Source organism: Pan troglodytes, chromosome 17, assembly GCF_028858775.2.
Source record: "Pan troglodytes isolate AG18354 chromosome 17, NHGRI_mPanTro3-v2.0_pri, whole genome shotgun sequence".
In the NCBI taxonomy this organism is placed as follows: domain Eukaryota; kingdom Metazoa; phylum Chordata; class Mammalia; order Primates; family Hominidae; genus Pan; species Pan troglodytes.
Window position 1 is genome coordinate 72,592,723 of NC_072415.2, and position 18,052 is coordinate 72,610,774.

An 18,052-nucleotide genomic window follows, 5' to 3' on the forward strand; every position below is an offset into this window, starting at 1 on the left:
AATAGCACATTAGATGCTGGTTCTTTGAGGAAGACTGTCAAAGTGTGAATTCCACTGGATTTCTTATTAGTCCCTGTGAATGAAGTAGCACCCAGGGATGACTTGAATAGTTCCATCTTCCTGTGGTTTATTATAAATTAGGCTCTGTCAGTTAAGGGCTGAGGACTTCTCCTCCCACTCATTAGTGACCTGCCTTGGGTAAGATTAGGGGATGAGTTTTACTCATTTCCAGATGCCAGAGGCCACTGCCTGTGGCATGTCAGCTCTGGACACCTTGGGGAGAGAGATGGCATAGGTCTGTGAGCTTCTGTCTGCTGTGCTCAGTCATGGTAACAGTCGTGAGGATGCCAGAGAAGAGTGGCCTAGACCGGGGCAGGCTCCATCTGCCAGGCAGTGCACCCCATTGGAGAAAATGAGTGCCTGAATGACGTTCTAATTACAGAGGAGGCTAAGCAGGGCTGCCTCACCCCACCGCCACACACTTTTACAAGCCCTTCTAATTATTTCTTACTTTTCTCTCAATAGAAGAAATTTATCAAAATTTAGACAAGTGATCACGAACAGGCTTCATTTGGGTTAAGGAGTAGCCTGTTTTCATTTCCCTTCTGCTGTCCTTCCCACAACAGAATTGTGGGCGAGTTGCAGGAGTACAGAGCTGAGGCTGAAAAGCCTTGAAAAGGGGGGTTCAGACCAAGTGACTTGGTGCCAGTGTGCGTGTGGGGTCCTGCTTCCCTGTCCCTCATGCTGAGAGAGCATGCAGCTGACCCCCAGCTGAGGCCTAGTGCCTGGCGCATGGAGTCTGCCTTCTACTGGCTTTCCCTCCGGAAGCTTCAGCTGTTTGTGCCTTGACAGATTTCTTCAGTCGCCCATTTTTTCGAAAAGCTTAGCTGCTTTAAAACAAATACAACTCCAAATAAGTAATTCACTCTTCAGAATCATAGCAATTGATGAACACCCTGCTTAGCCAGTATTTGGATATAATGTTTTTCTCAAGTAGTATAAATGCCTCTCAGTTACATGAAAAAATCTGCAACGTATACTTCTGGAAACATACTGCCTATTGTATGATACTTTTCCAAGTTTACCTTATCCTTTTTTTCTTTTACCTTCTTTTTAACATCATCTACAAAAGTTCAGGAGCTGCCAGGTTCGGTGGCTCATGCCTGTAATCCCAGCGCTTCAGGCGGCTGAGGCAGGTGGATCATCTGAAGTCAGCAGTTCAAGACCAGCCTGACCAACATGGTGAAACCCGATGTCTACTAAAAATACAAAAAATTAGCCAGGCATGGTGGCGGGCACCTGTAATCACAGCTACTCTGGAGGCTGAGGCAGAGAATCACTTGAACCCCAAAGGTGGAGGTTGCAGTGAGCCAAGATCATGCCATTGCACTCCAGCCTGAGCGACAAGAGCAAAACTCCATCTTAAAAAAAAAAAAAAAAAAAGTTCAGGAGCAAAATCTGTCCTTTGGACGATGTGTCCAAACGAACACCCTTTTTCTTCTGTAGACCCCATTGACCTGTACTTCTAGCTTGCTGTAGTGTGGAAATATGAGTTGGAGGTCAATATTTCAAGTCCTTTTTTCCCATACAAATAGCAGCCTGTGTCCTTTGCATTCTGGCCCCCTTCACCTGTTTTTGTGGGTTTGTTTTGTTTTTTTTTTTTTTCTTTTCTTTTGAGACAGTCTTGCTCCATACCCCAGGCTGGAGTGTAAGTGTAGTGACACCATCTTGAGAGGTTCACAGCAACCTCTGCCTCCCCAGTTCAAGCTGTTCTCATGCCTCAGCCTTCCAAGTAGCTGGGATTACAGGCATGCACCACCACACCCGGCTAATTTTTGTATTTTCAGTAGAGATGGAGTTTTGCCATGTTGCCCAGGCTGATCTTGAACTCCTGAGATCAAGCAATCCACCCACCTTGGCCAAATGTGCTGGGATTACAGACATGGTGTGGGCCACCATGTCTGGTCCCCTGTTTTTTTCTTCTTAGCAATTACAGCTGTCATTTCTCATGATCAGAATGTCTACTCTGTGCAGCCAGGGTTTTTGTTTCTTCCCTCACTGCAGTATCCAGGGTTCCTAAAACAGTGCCTGGGGCACAGTAGGAGTTTGAAAGTTTGCTGAATGATTTAATGAACAAGGGGTGCTACAAGCATTAGATTATCCATTGGTCTCAGTGTATTTAGAGAGCAGCTTTTGTAATAGCTAGGTACAAAAACCTTTCATTCCTCTGAACTAGTTCTGAGGCTGAGCTGGAGCTCTGGAGGTGGGAGGCTGGGTATGCTAGAACTAGGATTGAAAGGTGAGAAAATTCAAAACACGTGACTAGAATATAAAAGACATGATTTAAAACTGTGTATATATATATATATTTTTTTTTTAGCAAATGAATCTTTCTTTAGGACTGCAAATATGCCCAGGAAATTAAAGATAAAAACCACTTGAAAATAAATCAGTTTGCTCATACTGATGACTGCTTACCTGCAGTCTTCCCAGCAACGTGAACAGTGTCACTGAACTGTCAATAGTTATACGCTGTTGCCTTCAGTGTTTAGTTCAACCATCAGTGATTTGGTAGTTGAAATAGACTTTTCACTGACACTGGTTTTCTTTGGCTGTGTACAGATATTCAGTATAAATTGTGTTTAAAATGGGTAGTAGGATATATGCCTGGTGTTATCAGTCTGTATTAAAATGCTAATATCAAAATATAAATATTGAAATGAGGGATTTCTTTGTTTGGAAAATGAAGGCTGGGTGCAGTGGCTCACGCCTGTAATCCCAGCACTTTGGGAGGCCACGGCCTGTGGATCATCTGAGGTCAGGAGTTTGAGACCAGCCTAACCAACATGGAAACCCCATTCTCTACTGAAAATACAAAAAAAATTAGCCAGGGGTGGTGGTACACGTCTGTAATCCCAGGTACTCAGGAGGCCAAGGCAGGAGAATCCCTTGAACCCAGAAGGCAGAGGTTGCAGTGAGCCGAGATCATGCCACTGCACTCCAGCCTCGGTGACAGAGCAAAACTCTCAGAAAAGAAAATGGGTAGGCCAGGCGTGGTGGCTCACGCCTGTAATCTCAGCAATTTGGGGGGTCAGGGTGGGTGGATCACGAGGTCAGGAGATTGAGACCATCCTGACTAACATGGTGAAACCCTGTCTCTACTAAAAATACAAAAAATTAGCTGGGGGAGGGGGTGGGTGCATGTAGTCCCAGCTACTCGGGAGGCTGAGGCAGGAGAATGGTGTGAACCCAGGAGGTGGAGCTTGCAGTGAGCCGAGATCGCGCCACTGCACTCCAGCCTGGGCAACAGAGCGAGACTCCGTCTCAAAAAAAAAAAAAGAAGGGTAGATTCAGACCTGGTGGTCAGAGGGCATGATTCCCACAGCGGGTGTGTAGAATGCCGACAGAGTCTTCTATCTGACCAGAAGGGACTTCATTCTGACAGAGCATCTTGATCTTGCAATCTACTGTACCCACAATGAGGAATGCTTTATGCTACCTTTGCTAAGTTTCTCATTTCTGAATTGACTCAAAATACTTACTTTTCAGAAGAAAATTTACTTTGGACTTCTCAAAGCTCAATATGTAAATCAACAATTTGTATAGATTTTTGTATTTCTGTGGCTTCTCAGATATTGTTAATGGTTCTACTCTGAATTTTAGTGAAAGTGCCAGTAATAGGACAGATTAGTTATCAAAAGTCAAATTTAAAACTGAATTTTTCAAAGACTTGGAAAGTTGGCTTATGAATAATCAATTTAGGAATTTTTTTAAAGTAAACTGGTTAAATTTTGTTTAAAACCTAAAAGTTTTATTGGCCAAGTGTTGATTTTTTTGTGGTTTCTAGCACATTGCTCTGAGGGCACCTCAATCACATGAGGCACCTCTGGCGTGTGGTTTTTATATAAATAAGTAATATTGAGGGTTTCTCACCCGTCTCTCATATTCAGTTCTTTATTTGCTTCATAGCACTGGTGATCTGACATTGCCTGAGAGTAAAACGTAAAACAGGAGGCACAAAAGTGCTAAGTGCAAAGGCAGAGATAACACTCCTTGGAATACTATTCCAGGGTAAAAATAGTACTAGCTATGCTGAGCAGAATCTTCACCTTAACTCGAGAACCTTAGCATGGGTGTCATTTCAGTATGGTATGTGGAGCCAGAGTGTGAGGTCCATGCAGGCATCCTCCTGTCCCAGGAACATGCTGAATGCTGTGGGTCGCCCTGCACCTGGGGGAGCCCTGAGGTTCAGTCAGAAGATGGTGCATTTCCCAGTAGGAAAGGTCTGTGCTGCTTCATTATGGGGTCAGATGTTGTGAAGATTTGGAAAACAAACTGCTTTTGGGAAAATAATGAGCAGGAGGCATTAATCTTCATTTTATGCATATAACTTGTAACATCTTTACCAGTAAGTGAGAAACTTAACATTGGATATTGTGGTTTTTCTTTTCTAGCTTCCAAAGGAACTGTCTTCAGAGACTTTTGACAAGACCATCTTAAGAGCCCTGAATCAGGGTTCCTTGAAAAGGGAGGAACGGCGACATCCTGACCTAGAGCCCATCCTAAGGTAATGATTTACCTGACGCCTATCATAGCAGCATACACACAGGACAAAGGGCCGCTCCAAATGGGGTCTTCAGGTGGGGGAATCATAGAGATCCTTTCTCTGGCGTACTTCTTAAAATGGACATGTTATCCTTGTGCTATTTAGGTCTAGGCTCATAGTAAAAGATAGCAAACTAGTTTCATCATTGTACTCTTCAGTTCTCTGATATCATAAAATTTAGTTGCTTCTGAAATACGCAGATATTGAATAAAGGCGCTTATATTCTTTATAAAATACTTATTGAAAGAGGCCTTTGTCCAAGAGCTCCACTTTGGAGAGATGTTTTATTTGTTTAAAGTTGTCAAGTGCCTGGGCTGGTGGGTGGGAGAGTGAAGGGCAGCCCTGCTTTCCAGCACCTGCTCTTCGTGGCTGTTACTCTCTTGGAGCCGTGGTGCTGCCAGAGGTCAAGGTTTAGCCCTCGTAAGGTTGTTGGGCTTGTTGGGAAAGATGCGCTTAGATGAGATGATCTTGGATTAATTCCCGGAGCCTCCCATGTGCTCACAGAGGAAGAAATTGAAGACACAGGCAAGGCGCGCCATTGGCGGCACAAGGACCCTGTGGAGGCGGGATGAGTGTGGATGTAGGGAAATGTACTTGTTTCATGATGGGAAGTTGAGGGAATTTTTGCCCAATTAATAGCTTATATTTTCCCTAAGAGTTTTTCTTAAGAATGGGTAGATTGAGGGTGTGGGATCACATGCTTGAGAGTAGAGGGGATGTAAAATCATTATGTGGAGAGCTGGAGAACAACCTGATGAAGGAAATCAAGTGGGCTGGGCAAGGTGTGGAGTCCATTTGAGATTGAAGATCAATAAATTATTGTGGTATTGGTCTGTCCTGTTGTGTGAATTATTTTTTAAATGTTTCCCGGCAGCTCAGGTCCAAGTGTCAGGAAAGCAGGTAGTTGTATTTGTCCTGGATGGGGCTTTCTTGGATGTGACAGAAAGACAATGAGGCAAGGGACTTTGGGGAAAAAATGTTCAGTTTTTAACAAATGATGGACAGTTACGAGAACTAAGCTGGACTAGGAAGTGAAAATAGGTGAGTCTGATAGAGTAGAATGAACTGTGCTTGGAAGACAGGTGCCATGGGAGTAATCGGGTAATTAAGCAGCGAGAGTCTCATTAGGATGAGAGCGGAGGCATCTGAGTGAGTGGATCTGGAGGTGACGGTGGAGGTCAGCGTATGGTTTTGGCAGTCGTGGCACTCACCTCTCTGAGGGCTTCCCTGTAGGAGGGACATAAATTCAGGAATAATGGCCAAGGAAACATGCTGTTTTACTGGAAACTTGCAGTTATTAATAAATACATTACATAAAAGCAGTGCTGGAGCCTATATGGCTTAGGGTCAGGGCTTAAGTAAGACAGCCTATCATCTGCCTTCTAAACTTGAGGTGGCCCAGTTTGGAAAGCCGATTTCCTGAGGTAGAGCAGAGGTGTGTGTCATTGACTGTTACGGCCCCCCTCCTGAGTAGGGAATTGGGACCAGTGAGTATTCTCAGGATGGGTGGGGCTGAAAAGAAGGGGATGAGTGTTTGCTCCCCAGTGGAGACAAGCAGAAATCTGGGAGGGGGAGAGTATTTTCATGTATGACAAGATCCGGGGTGTGACAGTTTGTGCACGGTTACCCAGCTGCCTTTCCCTGAAGACACGGCCTCAGGGCAGGAGCCCCCCAAGCTGTGGATGAGATGCTCAGAGTTCTGAGCTGGGGAGGAAAGGGGCTTCTGGGCGGGCACCAGCTTGGTCTGGAAGGATCAAAAGATGCAGACTTGCTCCTCTCCCACCACCCCACAGATGCCAGTTGCCATGACAACAGGTGTCTTTGATATGAAAAGGACATTTTGGGGTCAATTGGCAAAACTTAAATGGGATCTGAGGAATAGAAGGTAAAAATTGGTCAGTGTTAATCTCCTGATATTGATTGTAGGAGAATATAGGAAATACTCACTGATGTCTTCCCAGGAGTTAGCCATTACACTAGGTATTTATGGTTTAGGAAAAAAGTATTTGTACTGTATTTGTAAGTTTGAGATTTTCAGAAGGAAAAAATTAACTATTTCTAGAAGGAGCCATTTTCAAAAAATGGCTCTCAGCTAGGACCCCAATTAAAAAGTAAGTGGCTGGGCGTGGTGGGTCATGCCTGTAGTCACAGCCCTTTGGGAGGCCAAGACAGGAGGATCATTTGAGGCCAACAGCCTGGGCAACATAGTGAAACCCCATCTCTACAAAAAAATTTTTTTAATTAGCTGGGTGTGGTGGTGCACACCTGTAGTCCCAGCTACTCCAGAGGCTGAGGTGGGAAGATCGCTTCAGCCCAGGAGCTTGAGGCCGCAGTGAGCTATGATTGCACCTCTGAACTCCAGCCTGGGCAACAGAGTAAGACCCTGTCTCTTAAAAAAAAAAAAAGTATGTGCGTGACTCCTTGTTAAAGCTTTTAGGATTCTCCTCAGCTTTGATCATACTTGGCCTCTTGTGCATGTCTGTGTCTGTGTGTATTTTAGGTGTTTTTACTGTAAAGATGTTATTAAAGCTAATTTTGAAGAATGCAGAGGTGTGTACTGAGAAAATTCCCCGGTTTCCCATTCTCCAAATCTGACAGCTAAAGTAGCCTAACTTTTCCAAAATTTTCTGTGCACATACATGCCCTTAGATTTATGTGTGTGTGTGTGTGTGTGTGTGTGTGTGTGTGTGTGTATATTTCCTTTACTATCCAAATGGAAGTATTTTATACGTATTAATACTTTTCTGCCACTTTTTTCTTTAAATATATTGGGACATGGTAACACATCAGTACATGTAAAAAGATGGCTACTTTATTTGCTACATAATATTCCTTTTTAGCTGAACCATAATTAATCAACATATTTTACGTCCATTTTAGTTGTTTCTAAATGTTTTTAAACTACTACAATGTCCAGGTATATGATTATTTAATTTTTTACTTTTTATTTTTATTAATTTTTTTTTGAGACAGGACCTCGCTCTGTTGCCCAGGCTTATCTCAAACTCCTAGGCTCAAGCAATCCTCTCCAGGTATATATTCTTAACACATATGGATACATTTATCTGTAAGATCAATTTATGGAAATAATGTAATTGGTCAAAAGTTACATGTATTTTTAATATGTAATATTTTCAAACTATTTCTAAAAAGGTAGCAGCACTTTATGTCTTCTGAGGCCTCATACTTGTATCTCCCACCTGAGCAGACTCAAAACATTCTCAACTGCTCTTCTTTGCCCATCTCAGAAAGACAGTCCGATTTCAGTTTGTGTTTGAGTAGGCTTTGCCGCCTCCCTGTGAATGGCCTTTTCAGTCCTTTCCACACTTTATTGGTGTCACTGATTGGAAGAGTTACTTGTTAAATAAAGAGCCCTGCTTGCGATTACTTCATGACCATAGAGGTGTTTTAAATTTTTATATACTCAGATTTATTTATCTTTTCTCTTCTGGTTTCAGGGTTTTGTGTCATGCCTAGAAAGACCTTTTCAAAGATATGTTTGAAAATGTATCTGAAATATGTTTCAAAAAATATGTTTTCTTCTGATACTTCCTTTTTAAAAAAATCTTGGATTCATTTGTAATTTATTTTGATGTAGGGAGTATGGCGGGAATTCGTATCTTTTCCCAAATGGCTGGCCTGTGGCCTCAACACCATTAATAGGATGTCAGGACACTTCCTTCTCAGTTTGTGGGTTTTAAATTAGTAGGTCATCATTTGTGTCTCAGAAGTGTAGCAGTTATAAAGGAGGCGGAAGAAAGGAAACTGAGAAATAGGAAATACTTATTAGTGGTACAGATCTTGGTTGGTATAGGACACACTGCATTTAGTCTCAAATATGCTGTAGGTTAGGAAAATGAAAATATGGCCTGAAATGTGCATTTGGGGTTGGATGATTTCTGTCATGTCAGAATGTGACCTTGTTTTTCTTACTCATTTGATTTATCAAATAGTTTATGGCCACTTTGATTTTTTAATATCGGTATAATTGCCATCTGTGGTTATTCATTAATGAGCCTTGACTTTAGTTTGCATGCTGATTTCAGTCCCCTGCCTTTATCTCATTTGTGGTTTAAATGTAATACTCAGTGTTCCTGTAGTGGATGTATACACAGTATTTGGAGTTATATCTGGGCTGTTCCCTGGGACTCAGGCCTTGAATGGAAGGTGTGCCTGTGCTTTTGACCAGTTGGTTTCTAACATGACTGGGTGTGGGTTCCACCACTGCCTTTGGATTTTAATGTCAGCCTTAGGTAATATGTTCAGACCTGGAAATCTAGATTTGCTCCTGAATTCAGATCTCAGTTCTTTCATCTCTTAATTTCACCCATGTCTCCCTGTTGAATGTTTACTTTCACATTAGAAGACCAAGAAGCAATTTTGCATGATATACAAGGCAACTTTGGCCCATAAAGGTCATCTGTTGGTATATTAATGATTTTATAATTAATCTGAATAATAGGTCAAAAACCTTGGGGGAGAAATTAATTGAAATTTAAAATGAGCATTAAAAGTGTTCAAAACTAATAGAATGGGATTTGTATGTTGAGCACCTAAGTAGTAGGTAGGGTGACTGTTTATCTGTGTGCACTATTTGATTCTTGTAACCATGAGAAATTGGAAGTTGAAAGGCTAACTAGCTTGTTTAGGGTGCTTCATCTTATAAGCGATTGAACTGGTATTCAAATCCAAAGTAAACTTCCTAGTAGATTCTGCTCTAATTCTTTGCCCAAGAGCCCTTTTACAGGTACCACTGTCGGGAAGACCTCCAGCTGGAGTCTTTTAATTACATTAATAAAATATGAGGAAAGCTGGGTTTCAAAGATAACTTTGACTCATGGCATGATACACATTCAACATGAGTCATCAGTTAGTCATGCCTTAGGTTGTAGAATATATGTATGATATATGATAACTACATAATTGACTGTTCCATATTTTTCAGGACTCTTAGCATCCCAAACTTCCCAACCTCCCACTTTGAGAGTGTGGGAATGCCCGTTAATACTACAGCCAAAGGCCAGGCTCAGTGGCTCACGCCTGTAATCCCAGCACTTTGAGAGGCCGAGGTGGGCAGAACACCAGAGGTCAGGAGTTCGAGACTAGCCTGACCGACATGGTGAAACCCCGTCTCTACTAAAAATACAAAATTAGCCAGGCGTGGTGGCACATGCCTGTAATCCCAGCTACTTGGGATGCTGAAACAGGAGAATAGCCTGAACCTGGGAGGCGGAGGTTGCAGTGAGCCGAGATCGCGCCATTGCACTCCATCCTGGGCAATAAGAGCAAAATTCAATCTCAAAAAAAAAAAAAAAAAAAAAAAAAAAAAAAAAAAGTACAGCCAAATAAGGAGAAGAACACCTGTGGAGAAGAGTAAAGAAATTGCAGTTGTTTTTCTGAACAGAAGGGTGGCTATTGGACCACTTGGGCAAAGGCTGAAATAATACATTTTTGGGCCAGTATTGAAAACTTACCATTAGATTATACAAAATTAAAAATGAACCTATTTAGTCGATTCTTGCAAATGAATTTTGTTAAATGTTACTGACTTCTTCCCATAGGAAATACATTAGAAAATAATATTCTTTTCTATAGGAAAAATATTTTTCCATACCTGAATTAAACTGCCACTTAATTCTGCTTTATAATTGAAACTGAGCTTCTTGTGGATTAACATTACCTGAAATTAACAAATCTCTTTTCTTTTTATATGCAGGCAGCTATTTTCAAGTTCATCACAAGCTTTTCTACAAAGTCAGAAAGTACACAGCTTCTTTCAGTCCATATCATCAGACTCCCTACACAGTATCAGTAAGCATCCTCTGTCCCTCTGTGGAAATCTTTTTTCTTTGTTGGATTTTATTGCTTCACTGTGTCATTTTGTGTAGGTTTGTCACTTTACTTAAAGTTAAGGAATAGTGACATACATTTTTAATGTCATTTTTAATGAGTTTTACACTGCAGTTTTAAAGAAGGTCATGAATAAAAGCTAATATAACAGAGCAGACTGATTCCAAGGTAAGGCCTGAGTCTCTCTAGTCTTTGGGGCATGGCCAGTCCTTCATTTCCTGGGCAGGAACTGTTCCCTCACAGGCTGGAGACCTTACAGTGCCACGTGCTGGTGTATGATCTAGTCTGTCTTCCTCCTGTCACCTGTTCCCAATTGACCTTTCCAGCCGATCAGACAGAAAATGTTAGCCCTGTTCTTCTCACTCTGCCTCTTTGTTTTCATCACGGAAAGGACAACCCATACTAGACAAAGGATGTCTTCCTTTATGTCCCTTCGTCACCATCCCTTTGTTTACAGTTAGGCCTTTCTTTCATGCACGGACTATTAAAGGTAAACCCTCACTCTTTTCTCAGATTCTAGTTTCCCACTCTGATCTATCCCTGGATTATCACAAGGATAAATGTGTTAAATTCCTGCTTGGTCTGAAATTCAGGCCTCACTGTGACCTTCCGGGAGCTTCCTTCTGCTCCCTGTGCTCTGTCTCCTAGCATGCCCAGCCGTTGCCTGCCCTGTGTCTTTGCTCATTTGTACCCTTACTTAAACATACATCCTTTTGTCATAGCCCATTAAAATCACACCTGTTTTAAGGCCCAGCTGAAACATCACCTCTTCCACGAAGCTTTGCCAGTTTTTCTTGTGTTCCGTATGTTGAGTTTTGCCCTCTTATTTCACCTTTCACCACTGTCTGCCTTGTGTTTAATTTTCTACACATCTACCTCAGCCTGCCTTTTACAAATATTTTGTCAGTAACATTGGCGTGTCCTTTAGCAGAATTTCTGCTGAACTTCAGGCATAGCTATGGCAAGGAACATTTTTCTTTTTTAAAACTGTCCCTCTGCTCTCAACAGAGTCATTTTTTCCTGTATTTAAAGGGGAAAGAAAAACACATATTTCCTCAATGAGGTGTGAGAAAAAGAGGTGCAAGAATAGTATGATTGTTACACGGGCTAACCTTTAAAGTTTCTCTAATTAAGTGTGTTAATGCTAACGTAATTATCAATCCGAATTAAAAATATGACTCTTTATGATTAGTTGACCAAGACAAAATGTACAACTTCATGATTAAATTTATGTCTGAATGATAACAACAGCATCTATTAAAGAGAATCCTGATCATTCTGTAGCTATGTAGATTTAACCATCAGTGCTTTCCCCCTGCGCCAAATGTAAGTGTTTTTTATTGAACATGTATCAATAGCATCAGTTTAGTTTCAAAAAGGCATTGAATTGAGCACAAAGTTAAACTTTTAGTTCAGATGAACAGGCTGCTCAGGAAAACTCACCCAAGTGAGGAGTTCATATATAAGTAATAAACTCATCTTGAGGGTGTGGCAGTACTTAAATTACATGAGCAGTGCTAAAGAGGTTGGTGGATTTTGTTTTTAGGTTGTAAAATTAAAACACTGTATGAAAGTACAGAACTTGAGATTGTGAGAAATCTTGTCAGCCTAACGTTCTTGCATATCTGAGTTGTTTCACTAGTGAATATACTGTTGTCAGGGTTCATTTGTACACTGTTGGGTTTTTTTTTTAATTGATAGCTTTATCTTTTTATTCTCTGGTACAGAGAGCATCACTCCATATCCTGAAAACTAGCGCTGAAAAAAAACAATGCTAAAGTCCTGAATGAGTTAAGATGTTGAACTGTGGAGTCCTGCTGGCCTGTATTTTAATGGGGAAGTAATCCAAAATGTGTTGCACGGGCCAGTGCTGGTCCATAAATTGCTCGTTACTGTTCTGTAACACGAGAACAGAAATTGAGAGCAGACACTGAGAGATTAACAATTTGACAGTGCCACGTTATTTTATTGTATTTTACAAAAGTAATGATCCACAGCAAACTGAAGATTTAAAAAAATGAAAACTGAATCTTTACCGCACCACAGATGTTTAAGAAGCACCTTTCTACTTTATTTCCTCATTTTGCACATGAGCACACTGGGGCTGACAGATATGAAATGACTTGTCCAGGTCAGTCGCTCTTCAGGGAACAGCTGGCCCCTTGAACACGGTTCCCACTCACAGTCTAGTGCTTTGGGCTGTGTCATCTTGCCTTCTCACTAGTAGCCATGTTTTCTTCACCACTCACCCTCCATTCATTTTCCTTAGGTAAAAAAACAATTATTATATTTGTTTTCTTTATTTTAATTTTCCTAAAAAGTTAATAGTATTGAATGCTTCCTGCAGATAACTTACAATCCTCTCTGAAGACTTCTAAGATATTAGAACACTTAAAAGAAGACAGCTCTGAAGCTTCAAGTCAAGAAGAAGGTAAAGGTAGATTCACTAGAGTAAATCATTCTGCCTGCTGATAGCACATGGATAGAACATTTAAGGAGTGAAGAAACTGACATATAGGAATTGGAATGTGACAGAGGTTGCATTACAAATAAGTGGAGAAGGAATAGACTATTCAATAAATGGTGTGTGGAGAAAGAATAAATTGTTCAATAAATGGTGTGTGGACAAAGAATAGACCGTTCAATAAATGGTGTTGGCACAATTGATTTTCCATATGAAAAAATAGGTATAATTAGATGCCCAGTTACATCATGCAGAAGACATTCAAGTGAATAACAACTTATATGTAAAATGTAAAACTTAAACTTTTCAATGTTAATTTGGGAGGAGAAGCCTTTCTTGAATAAAGTAGAGCATGACCGCGGTAGAGATCTTAATAAATTAGAGCTTCTCTGTGACAAAAGGAACCATATAGCCAGGAGACCATCCATAGATTGAGAGATGGTGTTTGCAAGATATTTACAGATAAGACTATATCCAGACTATGGAAGGATCTTCCTAAAAAGTCAATAAGACAATCAGGTGAAAGACATAAATAGGTGATTCTGAGATGAGGAAATCTGAACAGCTATTACATAATGTGCAGCCTCACTGGTAGTCAGGAAAATGCAAATGGAAACAGGTGTCATCTCATACTCAGCAGATTGACAAAACATTTTGGAGTCTGACATCAAGGATATGAAGCAGTGGGAACTCTCAGGCACTGCTGATGGGGATATAAATTGACAGAACTATTTTGGACGAAATTTGGTGCTGTGTAGTGAAGTTGGAGATAATTATATGCTGCTGTCCAGCAATCCTGCATCTATGAGAATTGTTACACACCTGCAAAAGGGGACATGGGCCCGGGTCCTTGAGGCAGCATTGTTTGCAAGGGCAAATACCAGGAAATTGCCTGAACATTTCAAATGTTAGTAATGTTATAAATAAATAATGTCTTTGTACTAGGTAGCAATTAAAATAAAGGATATTTATAGTACAATTGGCTCTCCATCTCTGCATTGGTGGGTTTAACCAACTGTGAGCTGAAAGTATTTGGGGGAAAAAAATTCTTTTTCTTGTCATTCTCTAAACAATAAAGCACAACAACTATTTGCATAGCATTTACATTGTACTAGGTATTATAAGTAATCTAGAGATGATTTAAAATATACAGGAGGATGTGCATAGATTACATGCAAATACTGAAGGACAGTTGTATATTGAAACATGTAACAGTAATGTGTTTATGAGCACACATATATGGATAGTTAAAACTTGCACTAGAATGTTTCAACAAGTAAGCTACTAGTTAGCCTCTAGAGGGATGAGGGGGAGTGGAATGGAGGGAAGACCTTCAGTCATTCCTGTGATATTCTGTTTCTTAAAAGAGGCAAATATGGAGCAGTCTGGAGGGTGGTGTACATGGATGTTTGTTATATTAATAGATACAGGTTTGAATGTTTGAAACTCTTCATTTTTTAATGGTTAAAAAGTTCTATCTGAAATTGGATGTTTTAGTTTTGTAGGGACATGCTCATATAGACTTTCATAGTTTTGAACAAGATGGATTTGCTGTTAGGTGGAAGACATTTGAGAGAACATAAAAGGTAATTCAGAGTTTACTGTGTTTTTGAAAAATTGCTTAAGATGTCTTCTATGTTGAGAAATGCTTAGAAGTGCTTCATACCATCTGTCACCAGTGGTTATGATCATACAAACTAGTAGCATCCTACTGTTGGTTTTTGCTGCAGCATTTCCTGTAATAAGTTACTTTTTCCTCTCTTCTAGATGTGTTGCAGCATGCCATAATCCACAAGAAGCATACTGGGAAAAGTCCCATTGTGAAGTAAGTATCCTCTTTCTAAAACAAAAAGTGCTTTGGTATGTTTTAAAATCAATGTAACATTTAATTAAATTTCTGATGTATTTGGCTATAATTCTGTCATTTTGCTATTTGCTTTTTATTTCTTCACTTTTTCTGTTTCCTTTTCTCACTTTTTTTGCCTCCTTTTGGGTTGTTTTTCTTCTGTGGTTTTTTTTGTTTTGTTTTGTTTTGTTTTCCCCTATCATCTTTGATAGTTTTACAATGAAAGTTCTTCTAGTGGTTACTCTAGAGATAATATTACATATCTTTGACTTATTAAAGTTGGATATTTGTGCTTGTACTGGTCCCAAACAATTTGAGGACCTTAGATTACTGCAACATCATTTATTTCCCCCTAACTTGTAAGCCATGGCTGTCATGCATTTTAATTCTCTGTATAATTTTAAATTCCATGAAACCTCTTTGTAGTGTTTGTGTACTCATTCCTTCCTGTGTCTCTGAGCATCCACCTATGATCATTTTCCTTCCAACTGAAGAACACTTGAGTATTTCCTATAGTCACATCGGCCAGTGATGAATGCACTCAAATTTTTATCTGGAAAAAATGTTTATTTTGCCTTCATTTTTACAAGATACTCTTGCCACATGTGGGCCTCTAATTGGGCAGTTACTTTCCGTGAGCTTTTGAGAGCATAGTTTCCTTATCATCTGGTTCTCCCTTTATTTCCTTGCATCTTATTCTCTCCACTCACCTCCAGTTTCTCCTGCAGATCACATAAAACCATCTGTGATTTCTTACTCATACCACATTAGCGCTGTGCTCCTCAAGTATGAGCCGTGACTTTCCATGTTCCGCCTTAGGGCCTTTGCTGCTCACACAGGAGTCTGCCTCCATCCTTTTTGGGTCTGTCATTCTGGGAGGGCCCAGAAGCTCGGAGCTCCTGATGCTTCCAGCCTCCACTGTGGACTCTTCATTGCAGTCCTTTGCCATTTCATCCTCTCCACTCCCTTGCTCCTGCTTTTTGGGATCACTTCCCAAATAAACTCTGTTATGCTGGACTCTGATTTTGAGAGGAACTCACACTTAAGTCATCTGGCATCCAGAGTTTCAATTGGTCTTACTGCTGCTCTTTTGAAGATAATACGCATTTCCCTCTGATTTCTTTTAAGGTTTTGTTGTTGTCTGGTTTTCAGCAGTTTTCCTAGCTTCCTTTGCATGAATTCTTGAATCTGTAGCTTGATGTCTTCTGATTTTAGAAAACTAGCTCTTTACTTCTTCAAATATTTCTTCTCCGCTTTTCTCTTGCTCCGTCTTCCAAGACTCCAAATCCTCGTATGTTAGATTTTTCACCATGTCCCGTGGTTTTTTTTGTTTTTGTTTTTGTTTTTTGAGATGGAGTCTCGCTCTGTCACCCCGGCTGGAGTGCAGTGGCGCAGTCTCAGCTCGCTGCAACCTCTGCCTCCTGGGTTCAAGCGATTCTCCTGCCTCAGCCTCCCAAGTAGCTGGAACTACAGGCACCCGCCACCATGCCTGGCTAATTTTTTTTTTTTTGTATTTTTAGTAGAGACGGAGTTTCACTATGTTGGCCAGGATGGTCTCGAACTGCTGACCTCAGGTGATCCACCCACCTCAGCCTCCCAAAGTGCTGGGATTATAGGTGTGAGCCACCGTGCCCAGCCGTCCCATGTCTTTTAAGCCTTTTTTGTTTTTCACATTTTTTTCACTCTCAGTGCTTTAATCTGTTTTCTTCTGACCAATTTTTTCTTCATTGATTTTCTTCATCTGTTTCCCCTTCACTAATTTTCTCCATCTATTTCCCATTTGTTGAGTTTGTAATATTAGTTTATAAGTTCTATAATTTACTTTTTTTTTTTCTTTTCCAAATTTCTCTTCCAAAATCCTCAGTATTGTATTTGTCAACCATGTTAAGCACTGTTACCTGAAAGTCTGTGTCCAGTAAGTTTATCATCTGAATTCTGCTGGGGCCTATTTCTCTTGTCTGTTTCTTTTGGTTTTTGATCTCATTATCCTGTTCCTTCATATGCCCAGTCACTTAAGTGCTCATGACAGCAGTGCTCTCAAGATGCAGGTTGTATAAGCCTCTCTGTCCCAGCTGTAAGCAGTGTATGATGATCACCATCGCATAGTGTCTAAGAGCAGAGTGTGCAGCTGTTACTACTCTTTTTAGAGACAAGTATTAATGATAAATAGATGTGTAGTGGTTTATTTCTCATAGTATACTTTTTTTTCTTAGACCTATCATTAGGCATTCCTTGAAGAAACTAATATATTGAAGAAAGGGTTACTGTAACTTCTTTGCTGAAATGAAATAGGTTATTATTGAGGGCAGATTTTCACACTTTCATAAACTTTTCTTTGGTAGCAATATTGGTACAAGTTGTTCTCCATTGGATGGGCTTACCATGCAATATTCTGAACAGAATGGAATTGTGGATTGGAGGAAGCAAAGCTGTACCACCATTCAACACCCGGAGCACTGTGTGACCTCGGCTGACCAGGTGTGTGGGGAGTTTGTTTTGGAGCTATATACTTAAAGCATTGCTCCTCTGTAAGAAAAAAATTAAGTTCTGTAAGCTTTCAGTCAGACAGTATATCTGGTAAGAAATGAAGGAATGTTTAAGTTTTAGAGTTTATACTTATATATGATCTAAGCTCTTCTGAGACCTGAAAATGTGTATTTAGATTACTTTTATTGCTTGTGTAAGATTAGTACACTTTAATATGACACCTTCCCAGGCGCCATGGGTCACGCTTCTAATCCCAGCACTTTGGGAAGCTAAGGCAGGAGGATTGCTTGAGGCCACCCATTTGACCAGCCTCGGCAACATACTGAAACCCTGTCTGTATAAAAAATTTAAAAATTAGCTGAGTGTGGTGGTACACACCTGTAGTCTCAGCTACTTGGGAGGCTGAGGCAGGAGGATCACCTGAGCCCAGGAGTTCAAGGCTGCTGTGAGCCATGATCACACCACTGTACTTCTGCCTGGGCAACAGAGTGAAACCCTGTCTCTAAAAAATAAATTTAAAACAAAATAAAAATTTTAAAAATAATACCTTCACTGTTTAACAAAGGTGTACATTAGATTGTTATGCCAAAATTTTTTGGTCTTGAAAGAATTAGAATTCAGATTTCAATCACTGCCTTGCTATTTGTGATATAAATTTTCCAACTGACCTTTCTTCATGAATATTTGGGTCAGTTTATTGACACTTCAGAATGCATTAGGGGATGTTTGCTTTCTTAAGATTTGGGTGTGATCAGAGAGCAGAATGCTGTTAAGTATGTTTCATGTCGTATGGCCTCGC

At 40.4% G+C, this 18,052-nt stretch overlaps 1 protein-coding gene across 12 annotated transcripts in view; it reads left to right on the forward strand.

Annotated features, from left to right (window-relative positions):
* ZCCHC2 (zinc finger CCHC-type containing 2) overlaps nt 1–18,052 on the forward strand; it is a 63,958-nt gene that overhangs the window by 22,873 nt on the left and 23,033 nt on the right. For 6 of the 12 annotated variants that reach the window (XR_010151978.1, XR_010151980.1, XR_010151979.1 and 3 more), the window contains 5 exons: nt 4,455–4,567; nt 10,323–10,417; nt 12,804–12,887; nt 14,688–14,745; nt 17,109–17,244. Coding sequence is in view for 7 of the 12 variants with exons in the window: in XM_003315921.7 (XP_003315969.3) it covers nt 4,455–4,567; nt 10,323–10,417; nt 12,804–12,887; nt 14,688–14,745; nt 17,109–17,244 (486 nt within the window). In the remaining 5 variants the exon portion in view is untranslated. Of the gene's footprint in view, nt 1–4,454; nt 4,568–10,322; nt 10,418–12,803; nt 12,894–14,687; nt 14,746–17,108; nt 17,245–18,052 lie in introns of all 12 variants that reach the window. The other 6 variants (XR_010151977.1, XR_010151976.1, XM_063795810.1 and 3 more) reach the window with 2 other exon arrangements.